Source organism: Giraffa tippelskirchi, chromosome 12 (genome assembly GCF_054371585.1).
Source record: "Giraffa tippelskirchi isolate mGirTip1 chromosome 12, T2T-mGirTip1v1.2.pri, whole genome shotgun sequence".
In the NCBI taxonomy this organism is placed as follows: domain Eukaryota; kingdom Metazoa; phylum Chordata; class Mammalia; order Artiodactyla; family Giraffidae; genus Giraffa; species Giraffa tippelskirchi.
Genome location: NC_137286.1, coordinates 99,741,108 through 99,760,565, shown reverse-complemented (window position 1 = coordinate 99,760,565; position 19,458 = coordinate 99,741,108). Strand labels below are relative to the sequence as shown.

Sequence of the window (19,458 nt, the reverse complement as noted above, 5' to 3'; positions counted from 1 at the left end):
ATCAAGCCTAATAAACATACTCCTCTGATCTTTTTCCGTAAAAGATTTTGCATGCATAAAGGATTTCCTTTTATATATTTAAATTTTTAAACCAACTACATATATTTTTCAAAAATATTTTAAACAAATATTTTCAAGTATTAAATATTTGCCAGTGAAGTCTCTGTCACCTTTTCAGAGTTAAAAATAGAGAATGAGTGGACCCTATATGATAGACTGACATTGATTCAGATTTAGTTTATACATTTCAATTTCCAGTTCCAATATTGCATCCTTTTAAAGACCTTTTTGTGGAATAAAAATTAATCAAGATGGATGTTCAGTCTTCACTTTCCTTTTGCCCAATTTACATTCACTAAGCTCGATTTTTGTGTCTTTCCCTAGAATAATCTTTCATTAAACGTGAGGGATTGCTTTTCTCCATGTATTCAGGTTCATCAACTTGGCTGCGAGGTTGTCGTCTTGCTACTGGAACTAAATCCTGACCAAATAAATCTTTTCAATTGGGCGATTGACCGATGCTACACTGGTTCCTACCAACTTGCGTCTGGTTGCTTCAAAGCCATAGCTACTGTGTGTGGAAGCAGGTATGGATTCTTTAAGTGGAAGCTACTGGTCATGACAACTGCAGATTAAGGTTGCTCTTCATCATATTGAGAACTGATTGAGAATTGAGAGCTGATTATTTTTGCAAATATCCAAGTGAAGTAAATTCTAAGGAAAGAGAAATGGCCTATCCTTCCCCAGAAGATAGACTGTTCTAAGTTCACAGCTACATTGAGTTTTCGTTCTACCAGGAGAATGGTTTGTAGTTCAAGCACCCTTCCTTTTTAGTTGCCTGGAAATGTATAATGAAGTATTAGAGCAGACTTTGGAAATGACCAGGATTTCGTTTAAGGAATTTCTAGAAGTATTTGTTACAAGTATGAACTATAAGCCCTTCAGCCATTTTGAGACCAAACTAAACTCAGGAAGCAGCCCCAAAACATTAAATCTCTCTTGTATAAAATTTGAGAAAGGAAGAAGAGGAGAAAAAAAAAAGTGTCTCCTGGGATTCCAGAGATGATGCTTTTAAAAACACTGCCCTCGCTATGTAAATCAGTCATTCAGCGGAGTCATTCATCTCTACAGTTTATTGAAATAATTTCATAGCTAAGATGAAAGAGTTAATAAAGATTCCCCAGATTACAACAGTTCTTCCCAAGAAAGAGCTTATTATGTATTACAGTTGGAGAGAAGGCAGCCTACCTTTATTTTTGAAAGGACTCATATAGACTGTTAATTGTCCCTTTTAATTAAATATGGCATTTTAAATAGCTATCCTGAGCTACCGGATAAAGGGAATAAAAGTAAATTCATTTTAAATTCCAATCTGTTATGATTCTAAATTAATAAGAGCAGAATTTTAGAAGACATCTACTTTCAATAAACCTAAAATGAGCATGCTATTTAAAGAGACAAGTTTCTCTTTAGTAGTTTTCTTTTATGAAGATGGTAGATAATGTTTCATGTTTGAAGCTTTCATCTTCCATAATCTTAGTAGTAAAATTTTTATTATACACAGATTTTAATTTCCATAAAAGTCATATCAGATGATAATCTAAACTGTCTGATTTTCCATTTGGTTATTTCTTGATGTTAGCAACACTAAATAAATGACATTTATCCTATAGGATATTAACAAAATAACTTTTTTTTATAAAAGCCTCTTTCTCTGGAGGATTATTTTACTTTCAGGTATTTCAACATTCTAAAAAAAAATTTCTGCTCTTTGATTTTAAAGAACATATTTAGAATCTATGACTTGGACCGTTCATCTGACAAAAGTAAGAGGAATGAACGTTTCCTCTCTTTGCCGCCCTTCTCCCAGTGAACTTGGTTTGAACTGTCTTAGTCAAATTTATTTTATTTCATTGCATGGCCATCTCATAAAATATCACAGTGCATTCCTCTGAATAAATCTAGTGTTTTTTTAGGGAGCACAAATAAATGTTTTTATGAATTTAGCAATATAGTCTCAATTCCAGTAATATCCCAGTCACAAAAATATTAGATTATAAAGCTCTCTATGTTTAGAGTAGGTTTTGAAAGATAGCATCCTAAAATATTTTGGTTTCTTAAACAAATATTGCCTATCAGCTTACACTCATGGCACATCTCTTCTGAGGGAAGGTCAGGGCCAGATGCTGCCATGGCTGTGACCTCTCTGCCAAGACGGTGACCAGCATTTGTCATTTCTCACCACAGGGATGTTCCGAATTTCAAGTTTCAGCTAGGGCCTAAATTTGTTCTCTTTTCCCATAAATTCTCAGTCTTTGTAGTTTAGATCAGTCTCCAGATTTGTTTGAGCAACTTTGCGCTTAGGTTTTCAGTATTTTTTTCAGAAGCACTTCTGGTGTTTTAGACTTTGTCTTCTGCAACTTTACTTCTAAAAAAAAAACACCCAAATCACTTGTGAAATAATCTGTTCCTGAAAAGTCACACACAAACTAGATCATGTTTTAAATTCCTGAAACAAGGTATCTGTACAGTAACTCCTACAAGACAAACTCTAACGCAAAGAATTCTTCCTGTAAAGTAAAATAATTATTTTACTATATATATAATAATTACTATTATTTACAATATATGATTGTATATTGGCTGTATTTTTGTACGAATATGACAACTTATAGGCAGATTCATTTATTAAGGAACCACTTGTAATTAACTTTAAAATACCTAAAAGGTTTAACATTTTAAAAATATAGATTAAAATTTTCTACCTTTAGAATGAAAGCAATTTTTACATAGCTAGTATATAAATCTTTATATTCAACAGCTGTGATAGTAGGAAAAAATGGTTCTCTGCATTCTTTTCAGTTCATTTTATTTCTATAAATGTGTGTGTGTTGTGAGCTTGCTGGTCTCCAGTCATAATTATAACTGTAATTATAACTACAATCTGACTCTGCTGACATTGAGAGATTTGGAAGTCGGAGTGGAACGTGAATAAGACCAGGGAAAGTGAAGATAAAAGTAGAAAGTGATCGTAAAACTGGTAATATTAGTTTTGAAGGCTTTTTCATGATATGTTTCATATTGGAGTAAAAGCTGTTAAATGCAGCTCAGTACTATAACTTAGCACAAAGGACAATAGTTCATCTGTCAGGCAGCATTAATTCCAATAACTATTTGGCTCCTGTGTGTGTTCTCATTAATTTTTCCATCAATTCCAAATTATATCACTTTAGAACAGATTAGGAAATTGAGAAAGAGACTAAATGGCTTTCCGAGGTTGTAAACCAAGGTAAATAATGTGCTCTCTATTAAAAGTATGGACTGCTTAATTCAGCAGAATTCTCTTCACATTTAATGAAATACTTAAGAATTCCATTATTTTCACTCTTATTCTCCAGCATACTCCTCAAATATATTTAATAGATGTTTTAGAAGTATATACAAGATCAAAGTTTTAATTTTTAAAGAATTGTGTTGGGTTTATTTTTGGAGGTGGTTTTTATTGTCATTGTTGTTTATATGCCTGTCTTGCCTTAACTATAAATCTTTCCTAATTTAAATCAGGTACAGCAAACTTGAATTCTTTTTTTTTTTTATCAAGTTTTTATTTATTTATTTATTTTAATTCGAGGATAATTACAATATTGTGATGGTTTTTGCCATATATCAACATGAATAAGCTACAAATGTACATGGGTCCTCCCCATTCTGAACCCTGCCTCCCACTCCCCTCCCCATCCCATCCCTCTGGGTTGTCCCAGAACACCAGCTTTGAGTGCCCTGTTTTATGTATCAAACTTGCCCTGGTCATCTGTTTCACATATGGTAATATACATGTTTCAGGGCTACTCTCTCACATCATCCCACCCTTGCCTTCTCCCACAGAATTCAAAAGCCTGTTCTTTGCCTCTGTGTCTCCTTTGCTGCCCTGCATGTAGGACTGTCAATACCATCTTCCTAAATTCCATATATATGTGTTAATAAAATGTTTGTCTTTCTCTTTCTGACTTACTTCAAAACTTGAATTCTTACAAGTAAATGCCCCACATTTCTTAAGAGAATAGCATCCATCTATTACCAAAGAAGACAGGCAAGCTTATCTTGCATGAACCACAGTGGTACTCCCTAACTGGTGATGTGCAGCCCCATTTGGTGGGTCACCTGGAGAATTTCGGGAGAGCACAGAGTTTGGGAATTTGGACTCTGGAAACATAATGTCTTGAGATTGAATTCTAGCTCTCTTTCTCATTAAGCTGTGTGATCTTGAACAACTTACTTCAAATGCTTACTCATTTGTGAAATACGAGTAGTAACAGGGTTAGGGTAAGGATTAAAGAAAAACAATCTCTTGACCAAAAGTCTAGCACATAGTAAGCACCCTGTAAACACTATTATTATTACTATTATTATTCAACAGCTATTGGAGGCAAAGAGCTATGATGTAATCATATCAACTAGTAAAATCCATTTCTCTTTAGAATAACCCAAAATTATCTTGAGTTTCATCAGTTAGTTCTAGATAAGCCAGAGCTAATGGATATTCTCAGATTCTTCAAAATTTCCTCTCTTTCAGATGGAAAAAAAAAATCAGTTTTATTTCTTATTTACTTTCTGAACCACATCTACCTTTTATATTTATTTTACCATTTTATTTTTATTCTGTATGAGCATAGCTTTCTTTCTTTTCTCCTTCCACTGTCTATGCTGAATAATTAAAAACTGAAAAATGTAAGATTCTGTTTCTAAGCCTATTTTAAATGTGTAAGTACAGATGTTTTATTTGTACTCTTGCACTCATTGGAGAGCTTTCTGATTTTTTCCTTCTCTGGGTTTCTTTCACTTTCTGTATCTGTATTACTTCTTTCAGTGTAGTTCCCCTTCAATTCCATAACTCAGTTTTAAGCAGCTAATTGAATTCCCTGGTTGCATGGTTAAGGGCATAACCCTGCATAAGAGGACAGCTTTGTCTACTCTTCTCCTGCCTTTAAATCCCCAGTGATCCCTAGTAGTTTCCAGTGTTTATTTATATAAAAATATATGTGTATTAAGTCCCAGAATCAGAGACAGCAATGTACGTAAGACATCTCTGCTACTGTAGGGCTCAGAAGAAAGTTACCTTTCTGTTTTCACAGAAAGGTCTGTTTCCAGATACTGCAGTTCAAATTAGACTGGTCATGAAATGACCTATTGTGGGGTGTCTAGGAGGTGGACAGGACAGTGGGTAAGTGTTTGAATTCTTGGGAGTCAAACAAATCTGGGATGGAATCCAGCCTCCATTCTTTCTCCCTGACCTTGGGTGAGGATTTAACATCTCTAAGCCTCACAGGCTTGTTGTGAAGATTAAGTCAGAAATCTCGGTAAAGGACTTGGTATGGTAAGTCGCACCAAGTCAGCATGTCATAACAGAAACATTACCCATGGCTCATCACCATCCTCACCGCCGTCATTTGGGGAGCTTTGCCCAGTTTCTCATCAACCTCGTGCATTTTTGTTCATTTAAAATTATAGTGCTGGAAAAGTAATCATGTTGGAGTGCTAATTGGTAAAACCACTTTGGACGGTAGTATAGCAGCAGTATCTACCAAAATTTTAAATATGCCCTTGGACCATGCATGACCTTGTCTAGAAATCTTTTCTAAAGAAATACTTGCCCATTTGGTGTTTGCGAAGTTATCATAGTGAACAAAATGAAAATAACCTTTAAACATCTGTCAGTGCGTGTCCAAGGTTGGCCTTCCCAGGAAATAGGACCCTGTGGTGGAGATTTGAGTTCAAGAAATTTATTAGGGAATGCCCTTGGGATCAACGTCTGTGAGGAAGTGAGGGAGATAGGACCCAGCTGAGGAAGGAAACTTCAAGCAATCCCACAGGGAGCACTGCTGGGAAGCGTGCATGACCTTGGTCTAGGCAGTTCCCAGAGAAGGATTCAACCAGAGAGATCAGCCTCCAGCACGGTAGTGGGAGGACGGAGCACCTCTGTCCTAAAGGGAGGTCTAGGCAGCACAGCATCCACAACAAGAGTGGTTATTTATGGTTGTCCATACTATGGAGCAGGGCTTCTCTGATGGCTCAGATGGTCAAGAATATACCTGCAGTGCAGGAGACCTGGGTTCGATGACCCAGGGGTCAGGAAGATCCCCTGGAGAAGGAAATGGCAACCCACTCCAGTATTCTTGCCTGGGAAATCCCATGGACAGAGGAGCCTGGCGGGCTACAGTCCTCGGGGTTGCAAAGAGTTGGACACGACTGAGTGACAGACACTTGATACTGTGCAACCCTGTACAGCTACTGAGAAGACTAAAGTGAGCCTCATTGTCCAGTGAAACATGGACATGTAGGTAGTATAAGCGAATTTAGGTTTAAAATCCTGTGTACTGGGGGAGGGGTATTTTGACATGTATAATCTTTCAAGAAGCTATTCTCTCTGCATAGATTGTACTCCATTCTACCCCTTCCATGGCCTTGCTAACACTCCCCACGTCTCTTGGTGCTTCAAGACTCAGTTTACTTGTTTCCTTCTTGAAAGAGTGTCCTCTAACCCCAAGTCTGATGTAGGTGTCCCTTGTCAGGATTTCTGTATCATCTGTGGACAATCCCAGGTTCCTCCTCATAACTATACTGTATAGTTTGTCTCCTTTACTCAACTGTGAGTTTCCCTTAAGAGAGGGCATCAGCCTGGCTAACTTAGTATCATCAGTACTGTGCAGTTGTTTCTGATAGATGTTTAGTGCTCAATACATTTAGATAGATTGAATGAAAATATTAAGTCAGTGAGCTGTTGAGGTTAGACATATTGTCTTCTGTCGTTTCCTCTTGTTCTTGGTTTTCATCAAAAATCTATTAGCAATAGGTAGACTTTTGTGTTCATTGAGCTGATGTGACAATATTTGGTTTTAACCTCAGAGCAATTTCCCTTCACCTACTAATAAACAGCAGATGGGGATGGTGAAATGGGCTTGGGAATGTCATTAGTAAGTGTGACTGAGGTCAGTGTGCTGTCTAGAATTTTTGAGAGGTAATGATTTATCAAGGTTGCTAGCCAGGCTATCCCATAAACTGTACTGTTTTGTTTTGTTTTAGGAACTATCCCTTTGACATAGTGACGCTGTTAAACCTTGTTCTGTTCAAGGCCTCTGACACCAACAGAGAGATTTATGAAATCTCCATGCAGCTCATGCAGGCATGTATCACTGACTACAGAGAAACTTCCATCCCTGAACACAGAAAATGGAAGTGGTAGTTGATCGCTGGATTGCTGTTTATTTATACACATTCATGTATTTCTTCATATCACTAGTGGATATAATGAGTGAGAAAATAATACTTAATTATTGGCAAACATAGGCAGTGACTGATGCTTTACCTTTCATACAGTATTAAAATATGCATTCATTAGTTTTACTACAAAACTGTATTCAATATAAATACTCTTGAGATAGCCGGCCAGTGCTTTTTCATACTGTTTGTAACTTTCATGTTTCTTTTTTTTATTGAGGACACATGAGAATGGTATAATTTTAATAAGTCATAGTAGAAAACTGGTAACAATATTATCTCAGTTTTATAAATATGCATTTTTGCATGTGTTTGCATGAAGCTACTCTCCTACTTCCTTATAGATCCTTGAAGCGAAGCTTTTTGTGTACTCGAAGAAAGTAGCTGAACAAAGACCTGGCAGTATTCTGTATGGGACCCACGGCCCATTGCCACCCCTCTACAGCGTGTCCCTGGCCTTCTTGTCGTGCGAACTGGCCAGGATGTACCCCGAGCTCACTCTTCCTCTCTTCTCAGGTACCGTACAATAATCAGTCATGGCATGTGTGACCCTTTCTGCCCTAAGTATTCTTTCAAAATTCTAGTGTAATTGAGAGTCAAAATTATCGATAATAAATTCATCAATCAAAATTGCATTGGGCTAAGTTCAGTTATCCCTGGAGTAGGAAATGACAACCTGCTCCAGTATTCTTGCCTGGAAAATTCCATGGACAGAGGAACCTGGTGGACTTCAGTCCATGGGGTTGCAAAGAGTCGGACACGACTGAGTGACTGAGCACGCACCCAAGTTCAGTTACATATAGAAGTAAATTCTAGAATATCCTTAAATATAAAAGAGTGTGTTTAAAACGATGTGGGTATAAATAAACATAGGACAAATTTGAAGATGCTTAGATCAATCATAATCACTGTGTATGTAAAATTTCCCCAAGAAATTAAATATGAGTGATATAACTTTATCCCCTGGAGGGGGAAATGGCAACCCACTCCAGTATTCTTGCCTGGGAAATCCCATGGATAGAGAATCCTGGTGGGCTACAGTCCGTGGGGTCACAAAGAGTCAGGCATGACTGAGCACATGGCCACACACACACACAACTTCTAATACAAGTAATTGCTGTCAGTTGCTTTTTGGTGATGATGTTGATGGTATTTTGCAGCTTGAATGTTGCTACGTATATAATTTGTTGAGAGTTTGATTTAGGGCACAAATTTACAAGTAATCTTTGTGAATAATATTTTGGAAAATCCATTTATTTGAGATAGATTAGTCACATCCTTGCATTGTGCCTAAAACAGTGGGAGAACTCAAGAAAAACCTTTTTGATTAATTTTTAATTTTCTTCTTGGAAAACTAACATTTATTTTTCTTCACTTCAACCAAGATTTGAGTGCTGCCTTATGCCAGGCACTATGTTTGGATCCTAGAAATACAGAGACAAATAAAGCAGTCTCTTCCATCAAAGTTTCATTGTCTAGTAATAAAGAAAAATGTACAAGCATATGATTGTGATACAGTGTAGCAAGTGTAATTTTAAAAATTACACTTCTGTATGAGATGCACATTCTCTCTATGAGATGGAAGATCAAGAAGTCATCGATTATTTGGTCAAGAATATCAGGAAAGACTTTCCAGAGAAGTTGATGTCTGAGCTGCAGTTTGAAAGAAGAGTAGAAATTTGCAAAGCAGATAAATAGTTGACATTGCAGTTGGCAAGTGGATTGGCATTAGAGGCCAAGGAAATACCGTATGCATTGGCATAGAGGTATAAGATAACATGATGCATTTGAGAGATTATATAGGTGGTGTGGCTAATATAACATGCAGAGAAGGGGGAAAGTTTGAGATGGTTATGGACAGAGAGGCAGAAGTCAATCTTGGAAGGCCTTTATTGTGTTCCTAGGAGTTTGCAGGTCAGAGACTACATACATGCTCCTTGAAATCCCTCAGAAGTCTGTGAACAGGGAGCACGTTCAAGCAAGCTGCTTGGGTTTTGAAAGCCACTCATCAGTTTCAAACAAGAAGAGAGAGGGGTGAGATCAGAGTGAAGTTTTAGAAAGACTCTCCCTGTAGTGCGGTGAATGGATGACAGAACATCCTGTCTAGAGAGAGGAGACCAGTTGAGAAACAGAGGAGACCAGTTGAGAAACAGTGACACCAGTCCAAGGAGGATATGATGAGGACCTGAACATGACAGCAGAGGGGAGACCAGAGTCTAGAGCTATGGGCAGAGTACACGAAGGAAGTGTCTGGTGTGTTATCTGGGAGGTAGGGGAGTAATAACCCCATCTGGAGAGCTGATTCGAGGAGAAGAGGAGGGTCCAGGCGAGGCAGAGACTATGAGCTCACACTCAGATCAGTTTGGGTTATCGAGGTATCTGTTAGGTATCTGGTTAGGTATCTGTTGGACACCCTCGTGTATAGATAGACCAGGGCCAAGGGAAGGCCCAGTGGTAGTGGCTCATGGAAGACCATTGAGGACAAGAACCACAGGAGTAAATGAGGTCATGAATGGAGAGAGTACAGAGTGAAAGAAAAAAACATGGACCCCAGCTTTTAAGGACCAGGCAAGGGAGGGTGAGGGAGCAGAGAAGGAAGGGAGGCATGTTTATGGAAAGAGAACCCCTAGAGGGTGTGTTTCATGGAGACCTAGAGAAGACAGGGCTTAGGAAGAGGGAGGGAGTGGTCCAGAGCCTCCTACAGAATAGTGAGACCCTGGGGAATAAAGTCTGCAGATAACCCTATGAATTTCACAATTCATTGGTAACTGTCTATCATTTCCAGGGAGAAGTAACAGCAGAAGCCAGATCTTAGGGGCTTGGCTGAGAAAGAAACAATGAAAGAGAGGATTGGGCTTACGGCGGATGCAGTCAGAGGATGAGCTAGATTTGAGCTTGTTTCAAGGGAGAAGCTGGTAAGAGGAGAGAGTCTGACAATTGGAGAGAGAGAAGAGAAACAGTTTAGTAGATTTGACAAGGAAAGAAGCTCATATAATGAGTTGCAAGCAAGTTCAGCCTTAGTTTCTGTCAAGAATTGACCTTTTGGCTATTTCAACTTATGAGAAATAATTTTAGAAAATAGCATGGAAAAATAAGGAGATTATAATGGATTCCTAGCCTTTGTTTATACTGCCTTTACCATTAAAAACCCTGTGGTCAGATTTTTACTGCCTGTAGTTTCATATGACTTAATTCCTTGTAAGAAGCCAAGCCAGTTATTTAGGTCTTGCCCAAACAGCCAGAAAATGATCTAGCATCCCACTGACATTGTCTTACAGTTTATTTAATTCGTTTCTGGAGAGGTGAATGATGTTTGCATGTCACAGCAATTTTTTTTTCTCTTTTCCCTTTAAAACATCTTTACACCTGATCTGGAAGCATGGGGTACCCCAGACAGAGATCTCTACCCTCTCGGACTTACGACTAACAGGCAAGATGTAGTAAACAGCATCAATAAGGAAATTGTTTATAAATTTTATAAACATTAAATTTATAAATACAAACTTGTTTTACATAAATAAGTAATATGATAGAAGGCAATTACTGCTCCAAAAAGTCGGTAGATTTTTATACCACTGTTGAAAGATGATAGGCAGTCTTAAAATAGTTGCCCCTATGATTGGAAAGATTTATTTCTCTTCCAAGGGCCATTGCTTTCTGTTGTTGTTTAATCGCTAAGTTGTGTTCACCTCTTTGTGACCCAATGGACTGTAGTCCCCTAGGCTCCTCTGTCCATGGGACTTCCCAGGCAAGAATACTGAAGTGAGTTACCATTTCCTTCTCCAGGGGATCTTCCTGACCCAATGTGAAACTCACATCTCCTTTGTTTGCAGGCAGATTCTTTACCACTGAGCCACCAAGGAACCTCCCCCCGCCCCAATCCTTTCTAGCAGAGTTTAAATGGTTCTTTTGCCATCAAAGTGCCCCAAATCTTTACAACCAGAATCATTTTCTTCCATCGAACCCCCAAAGGACTCTGTGCCTCTGTTGTGTCATTTGTCGCTTTCTACCTGGCCCCAGGGTTATCTGTAGACACAACCAGAGCTTCCTCCTCAGGAGAGGACCACATCTTTAATCTTTGTTGTCTCCATGGTGCCTGGAAGAGCACTTTGCACCTAGAAAAGGTCTGGTATGTTGGACTAAATAAGTGTTGTGCTTTTATGGGGATCTGAATTATGTGTCATGAAAGTCCATAGTATCAGTCATCACATCCATGTAAGTTTGGACATTAAGTCAATTTTGAGATTTTGTCCTGGGTGACATATAACAGCATAACATGTCTGACTTGTAGCACAGCATTAAGTATATTCTTATTCTTAAAAATAAAAGAGTTGTAATTTTAGGAAAAAGGCCAAATCAATTAAAGTCTCTGTTTCAAGGATACAGTGGATCATCTCCTGGCATCTGTGTTGTTCTGTTGTGTAGCAGGCACGAGCTCTCTAAATGAGATTACATGCCATGCTGGATGATAGCAGATACATTAGGCCAAGCTTTCTAATGTCCCTTGGGATAAAACGAATTCTTCCACAAATATTAGAAACAGGAGATGACTTCAGAGCTTGCAGCATGTGTATAAAGCTGTGCTTTTGTTTCTATAGAAAACTTATTCAGATCATAAAATGAAACGCTGCTGCCAGTGAAACAATGCAGAAATGCTATCAGAGGAAGTAATGGTGAGATAGCTGGTCATACAGTTGTACCTTTTTGACTCATTTATTTCATAAGACAAAGGGCAGCATCAAGCACACACCTTCCACATAGTTGGCAGTTTTCAAGTGGACACCACAAATGGGACATCACACCCTGGGTTTGTTCTTCCTGGAGGGTTGCAGCTTACTTTTTAACAGCTCATGGCTCATGCAAGGCACTTTGTAAAATTTAGGTATAATGGAGGGATAATAGTCATTATTATAATAATCCTAAGTAAGTGTTAGTCCCTCAGTTTTGTCCGACTCTTTGTGACCCCATGGACTGTATCCTGCCAGGCTCCTCTGTCTGTGGAATTCGCCAAATAAGAGTACTGGAGTGGGTAACCATTCCCGTCTCCAGGTGATCTTCCTGACCCAGGGATCGAACCCAGGTCTCCCTCATTGCAGGTGGATTCTTTACTGTCTGAGCCACCAGGGAAACCCATAATAATCCTAACTGCTGTTTATTAAGAGCCTGCTGGATGACAGGCATATTGTGTCTTTTAATCTTCACAATCAACTAGTGTGGGACCTGATTGGCCCATTTTACAGATGAGGAAACTGAGGAACAGAGAACTTCAGTAACTAACCCAGAGTCTCATGCAGCTAGTATGTGGACAAACTGGGATCTGGGCATATATCTTTCTGATTCCTATTTTGTCCGCTCTAACGTACTACTTCCGCTAGCTGTTCACCTTTTGATTCAATCTGATGAGATGGCGTGGCTCACGGTCTCTGCCGTTCTCTGCAGAGGTCAGCCAGCGCTTCCCCACAACGCATCCCAACGGGCGTCAGATCATGCTCACCTACCTGCTGCCCTGGCTGCACAACATCGAGCTGGTGGACAGCAGGCTGCTCCTGCCGGGGTCCAGCCCCAGCAGCCCCGAGGACGATGCCAAGGACCGCGAGGGAGAGGTGACAGCTTCTCAGGGGCTGAAAGGCAGTGGCTGGGGCTCCCCGGAGGCGACGTCCCTGGTGCTGAACAACCTCATGTACATGACGGCCAAGGTAAGCGCTGAGGAGCGGCACCTTCCTCACGGGCTCCTGCGTCCCAGGAAACCCAGGGGTAATCAAACCTGGGGAAAGTGGTGCCTGCCATTAACAATCTCAAGAACAGGATGTGGATTGTGGGGATGGTTGCACAAGTGTGAACATGCTTCAGGCCACTGAATGGCCCACTTAAAAATGATTACAGTGGGACACTTCATTATGTGTATTTTAGCACAGTTGTAATCGTGATCCCAGTTATCATCGTTATTATATGATCCTAGCATTTGAATCGTCATGTGAATAAGTATTGTGCAGTAGTGATGTGTGTATTATAAATTCTTGAAAAGTGGCGTCTTTGTGATGCATGGCCATTGTCCCCCTTCTTAACGATTTTGAGATGACCATGACCCTTGAAGTGACTTTCCATCAGACATTTTTGCATCCTCACATTTTTCCCACGCATTTCCCGGGCCGGGTTTTATTTTGTCGGTTACAGTATGGGGATGAAGTTCCTGGACCAGAAATGGAAAATGCCTGGAATGCATTAGCCAACAACGAGAAATGGAGCAACAACCTGCGGATCACCTTGCAGTTCCTGATCAGCCTGTGTGGGGTCAGCAGCGACACGCTCCTCCTGCCCTACGTGAGTGCCCCTCCAAGGTTGGGGTCCTTATTCTGTCGCTGGTTCCATCTGCAATTGCAAGTCAGAATGTTATCATCGCACGAGTAGAATAGTGATGTCAGATTTCATCAGTCACGCTCATCTCCTGTGAGCTTTCCAGATGGTACATAAAAGTTCCCTTCTGCCCCCTGTATTGCAAGCTAGTGTTCTCGGGGATGGCATCTCTGTCATCCCCTTTGTAAGTCCTTGGACCCAGAAACTTTGAGATTAAGGAGTCCACATCCCAGGTGGCATTAGTGGTAAAGAACCCACCTGCCAATACAGGAGACCTAAGAGACACGGGTTCGATCCTTGGGTCGGAAGGAGGAGGGCATGGCAAGCCACTTCAGAATTCTTGCCTGGAGAATCCCAGGGACAGGGGAGCCTGGTGGGCTGCAGACCATGGGGTCGCAAAGAGTGGGGTATGACTGAAGTGACTTAACAGCAGTAGCATTCTTCTCATAATTACCTAAATCTGTTTTCTAGAAACATTAGACCCATTATGTAAGAGAAACTAGGTAACACATTATATTTTTACTAATAAAAATTGTTCTGTGTTTACATCCTGATGCTCTTAAAACAATAAATATGCAGAATATTCCAGTTTATCTCTTCAAAGATAGGTAGTAAGAGAGAGAAATAAGCAACAGAAAAATCCTACTGACATGCCCACCTTCGTGTCTGTATTTAAAGGTGAGGTGATCAGTGAAACGACTGCATTTTGAAAACCCTCGCACAGTTGGTGTCTGTGTGCTGGTTGTTTTTCTGAGAGGTTTTGTGCCTGCCTGCCCTGCTGTTCTGGGCCATGAAAGCCTCATTGCTGCTTCTGAGCCCCAGGCTTGAGGGTTGCAGTAATGCAGAGGTTTAATCCAGAGTTATTTTTAAAACTTAAAACCATGCAAACAGCTCAAACTTGTCTGTTTCTCTTGTAGAAGAGAGTAGCGGGAGACTGAGTTCCTTTTTAAATGAACACAGCTAGCAGTTTTTCTCCCATGGTTTGCATAAATAAAATACTTGCTCAAGATAAGAACTTAGATGGTAAGGTTTGTTTTTTGTTTTGTTTTTTGTTTTTTTTTGGAAGTTTTTTTTTTTTTTTATGTGGACCATTTTTAAAGTTTTTATTGAGTTTGTTAGAATGCTCCTTCTGTTTTATGTCTTGGATTTTTGGCCGCAAGGCATGTGGGATCTTAGTTCCCTGCACCCACTGGAAGGTGAAGTCTTAACCACTAGACTACCAGGGAGGCCCCCGGATGGCAAGTTTTAAGTTTAGATAGAAGTCATCTTTAGCCTACAAGTTATCCCAAAAGTAGCTTTTATAAATTCAGCCATAAGGGAAGGTAAGACTTTGAACAACCCACTCCTATCAGGTGTACATGTGAGAAAAGGTTAACTTTTTTTTTTTTTATCTTTTGGTTGAAGATTGGCTTTTTTTAAAAAAAAGATTATTTTGAATTGGGGTTTAGCCAATTAACAATATTGTGATAGTTTCAGGTGAATAGCGAAGGAACTCAGCCATACATACACAGGTATCCATTCTCCACCAAACAAAGACTCCCCTCCCATCCAGGCTGCCACATAACCCTGAGCAAAGTTCCATGTGCTCTACAGATGGTCCTTGTTGGTGATCCATTTTAAGCATAGCAGTGTGTACATATCCATCCCAACTCCCTAACTGTCCTTTCTTCCCATCCTTCCCCCTACCCGCCCCTGCCGGGCAGCCGTAATCCGGACCCTTGGCTCGTCCTAGGAGAGGACAGTGAGTGCTCCTGGGAGGTGTTGCTGTCATCAAAATGAATGGGTTACCACCTCTGCTGTTGACCACCTCACGTCCCCGTGGGCTGCTCTGGGAAATATCCCTTGTGTTCTGTTTCTTGTCTCAGATTAAGAAGGTGGCTGTCTACCTGTGCCGGAACAACACCATTCAGACCATGGAGGAGCTGCTCTTCGAGCTGCAGCAGACGGAGCCGGTGAACCCCATCGTTCAGCACTGCGACAACCCACCCTTCTACCGCTTCACAGCCAGCAGCAAGGCCTCGGCGGCGGCCTCCGGTAGGGGCCGGGTGGCTGGGTGGACGCCTTGTCCCACAGCTCTGGGTTTTCCTTCATGTAGAGCATTGAAGGGGTATGAGTAGGTGCTTGCTGCTTGTTCTTATTCCTACATTCCTACATGTATTGGGTTGGCCAAAAAGTTTGTCTGGGTTTTTCCATACCACCCTTTTTGGCCAACCCAATACATTCACTTAAGAGAAGGCTTAAGGATAGCAGAGACTCTTAGTGCCTTGTCCGATTAATGAAATGGTCTTGTAAGGATAACCAACAATCGAGAGCCCAGGACTCATATGCCGCAGAGGTTTGGTTTTTTTTTAATTTATTTATTTTAATTGGAGGCTAATTACTTTACAGTATCGTAGTGGTTTTTGCCATACACTGACATGAATCGGCCATGGGTGTACATGTGTTCCCCATCCTGAACCCCCCTCCCACCTCCCTCCCCATCCCATCCCTCAGGGTCACCCCAGTGCACTGGCCCTGAGCGCCCTGTCTCATGCATCGAACCTGGACTGGCCATCTGTTTTACATATGATGATATACATTTTTATTTTAGACTGAGCTTACGGTGGACACTGTAGTCATGGAGGAATCTCACTTCTGGACCCTCCTTCTTGTATCTAATGGGATTCTCTTGGCTGATACTCTCCTAGGGTTAACTAAACTGCCCCCCTCCACCAGTGTTAGCACTTTTCAGTAGGCCTCTCAGCATCATTGTATGAAATATGTACCACCCTCCTCAAACTCCTTGATGCTGTCTTCCCTTTGCTTCCCTTAACACCATGATTGCCTTCAAACCTCTTTCCTCTTACGCCCTAGTCTCTTATGCCCTCTTTGTGCCCCAGACCCTGCTGCCTGAGCAGTGATCTCACAGAGAAGCGGTGCCCTGGGGATCAGAAGCTCTAGGCATTTGGAATGTTCTAACATTCATTTCATAATTCCTGGAACCAGAAATGCTAGATCCACTAGCAGCAGGACTGGCCACTATAAATAAGCGCATTACCTAAGTAGCCAAGAAGAGAGGGTTTCAAGAATGTTGTAGCCTCATTTTGTAAGAGAGTTAAGGAATTTGATTTGACTGTAATTGATGTCTTGGATTCTTTGTTTCAGTGGTGTGGGCTTGGAAGGCTGTTCAGAATGTCTGAGATTGTGCAGAAGATGCAAGGAATCTTTCAAACAGGGGATTTTACAGGAAATCCTCTTCTGGGATCACTTAAGACTTGAGCTTGACCCCCACGACAGGCATTTCTTTCTGAGCTGTTCTTTAATCTCATCTACAGGAACCACCTCCAGCAGCAATACAGTGGTTGCCGGCCAGGACAGTTTCCCAGACGCTGAGGAGAGCAAGATACTGAAAGAATCTGATGAGAGGTTGGTGCACAAATTTGTCTTAACATGCAGCTTAACTTTCAGCAATTGTCTATGCAAAGCATTAGTAACATTTGCAGGGCTTTGTAAATTTCACACACACTTACACATACACAAATCCTTTCTTTTTTAGAAACACAGATTGACTTTCAGACTCTGCTCTGTATATCCCTAAAGATAACCATTTCTTCCTGAGCAAAGCCAGAGCAGAGACTAAGAGGGATGTTGTTCTAGTGGCTGAAGCCCATTTACCCCCAGGGCTTAATAACAACCACACCTTATTCTGCTAGTGGGCACAGTCCATCTGGAGTTAGAGGGAGTAGCCATGTGAAATTTGCAAATCTGGTTCTTGAATAATTCCTTAGAGTAGTTATCTTGAGATGAGTTCTATGAAACATCACCATTCTTTTACCTTTAACTCTGTCACATCTTGGTTAACTAAGAACACTGTCTAAAAGAAACCTCGATGTCCTTCCCCTTAGTTCTTTAACAGTAATGTTTCTCTTGTTCATATTTCTGCTTTCACATTGCCCAGGAACTATTCATAAGTAAGCACAATCTGGATCAGTATTTACTGCAGTTGAATGTGAAGAACAGGGAGACAAACCAAAAGAGATAAACGGGACTTAAATTTGAAAATAAAAATTAAGATGATTCTCATGATGTTGAAAACTTGTAAGGCTAAGTATTTTCTAGTAAAAAGTAATGGGGAGCCCTTTCACTTAAGTTAATTTAAAAAAAAAATGAGAAACAGATTCATACTGAAGAAAATTTAGTGGATCACATAATGAAAATAATTCATTTAGCTTTAAAAGCCCCTGGATGCCTCGTGATTTCCTCGTGTGCATGAGAACCCATCAAGGGCTACAGGTGGAAGTTATCTGACCCAGGGCTGGAGTTCTGAAAGTTCTTTCTCTAAGTCAGCCACAGCAAATTCCTCAACATGCTGATTACTAGCTGACTACAGTGCCTTAAGGCAAAATGCTCATCCTCTGAGTTTCCCTTCAAATCAAAGGCACTGACCCAGTGGGTCATGAATAACAGACCTTTTCCATTTTAGTTCGCTAAGGTTTTTCTTTCTCAGAAATAGATTAAGGTTTTCATACTGTATACATCAATGACAGTACGAGATTATTAATTCACGTGTTATTTTTTAATCTATATTTGCCCGTACCTTCTTTGGAAAACTCCCTAATGGTAAAAAGAACAAAAAATCACATATTTCTCTAAAGATATTTCTGTCTTCTGATGGGAGTAAAACATTCTTTATCATTCATTGTATAGTCTGAATTTTTCACCTTAATTATACTAAGGGTAGAAAGGTGATATATTTCCCTATATTATCATCTCATTACAAAGGCCCCTTTAGGACCAGAGTTATGAGTGTCCTGCCTAAATTTTTAGTGGTGGCCTTTAAAATGAAGAAGCCAGTTATCACTATAACATTACAACCAGATGATATCTGTAAGAGGCTTTCTTGCTTGTCTCCTGCTTTCCTGCTTTATCACTGTATCCTGTTGGCCATTGGGAAGCCTGATGCTACCTACACTTTTACATAGTCATGCATATCTAATTCCTTCATACTGACTATATCTGTTTATCTACCTCTAGGTAGATTAATTGATTGTATATATGATTACACCTATATGAATATTTTATCACACAGAATACTATTGTTACATTAACCCTATATTTTACCTATACTATTTCTCTAATATAGTCTGTCTTTTCTTTGATGGTAGACTGTGCTCTCAGCCTAAAGTATCTTTATGATTCTTTGCAGTCTACTTATCACCTTCCTCCCTGTGAGCCTTGTCATGTTGATTTATGGGTACTTGTACACACGTTTGTGTCTCAATCATTACCTTTTCATTCTTAGAAAACAGAGATTATATGGCTCTTAGACATATTTCTATCCTTAATGATCACCCTACTGTGCTGCACATAGTAATCATCTTTTAAAATGCTTATTCAGCATATAAATGAAAATTGGAGAAACGTCACAGCCTTAGAGGTAGATAAGCTATCCATAAACACCTTCCAGCCCCTTTCTCCCTCCCTCTTGCTGACCCCATTACAGAAGACAGTTATTTACCCTATTCTTTTCAGTCCTTCTAGACAAAGAGTCTACAGAGATGGTATTGGTCAGAAATACTGGTGATCTGGCTACGCTGTGACTCAGTTTCTGGGAGTACCAGTCACCTGATTGCATTGTTGGGCTCCAGGGGGCGCCATGGACTTGTGCAAAGTGGCTGTCCTGATGCCAGGTTCTTTACAACTAGTTAGTGGTTCTTTGATGTAATTCAGAAATATTTAATAATACCATAGCTACTGACAAAAAAATTCAGATAGCTTATAATAAAAGAACCATTAAAGCCAGTATTGTATTGTTAGTTGCTCAGTCATGTCTGGCTCTTTGCAACCCCA

The 19,458-nt window shown here is 40.1% G+C and overlaps 1 protein-coding gene across 3 annotated transcripts in view; it reads left to right on the top strand.

Moving 5' to 3' along the window:
* The window catches only part of FRY (FRY microtubule binding protein), a 330,073-nt gene that overhangs the window by 244,660 nt on the left and 65,955 nt on the right, over positions 1 to 19,458 (top strand). For all 3 annotated transcript variants that reach the window (XR_014071062.1, XM_081549217.1, XM_081549220.1), the window contains exons 29-35: positions 433 to 587; positions 7,081 to 7,180; positions 7,620 to 7,791; positions 12,715 to 12,971; positions 13,450 to 13,596; positions 15,495 to 15,663; positions 16,944 to 17,034. Coding sequence is in view for 2 of the 3 variants with exons in the window: in XM_081549217.1 (XP_081405343.1) it covers positions 433 to 587; positions 7,081 to 7,180; positions 7,620 to 7,791; positions 12,715 to 12,971; positions 13,450 to 13,596; positions 15,495 to 15,663; positions 16,944 to 17,034 (1,091 nt within the window). In the remaining variant the exon portion in view is untranslated. The remainder of the gene's footprint in view (positions 1 to 432; positions 588 to 7,080; positions 7,181 to 7,619; positions 7,792 to 12,714; positions 12,972 to 13,449; positions 13,597 to 15,494; positions 15,664 to 16,943; positions 17,035 to 19,458) is intronic.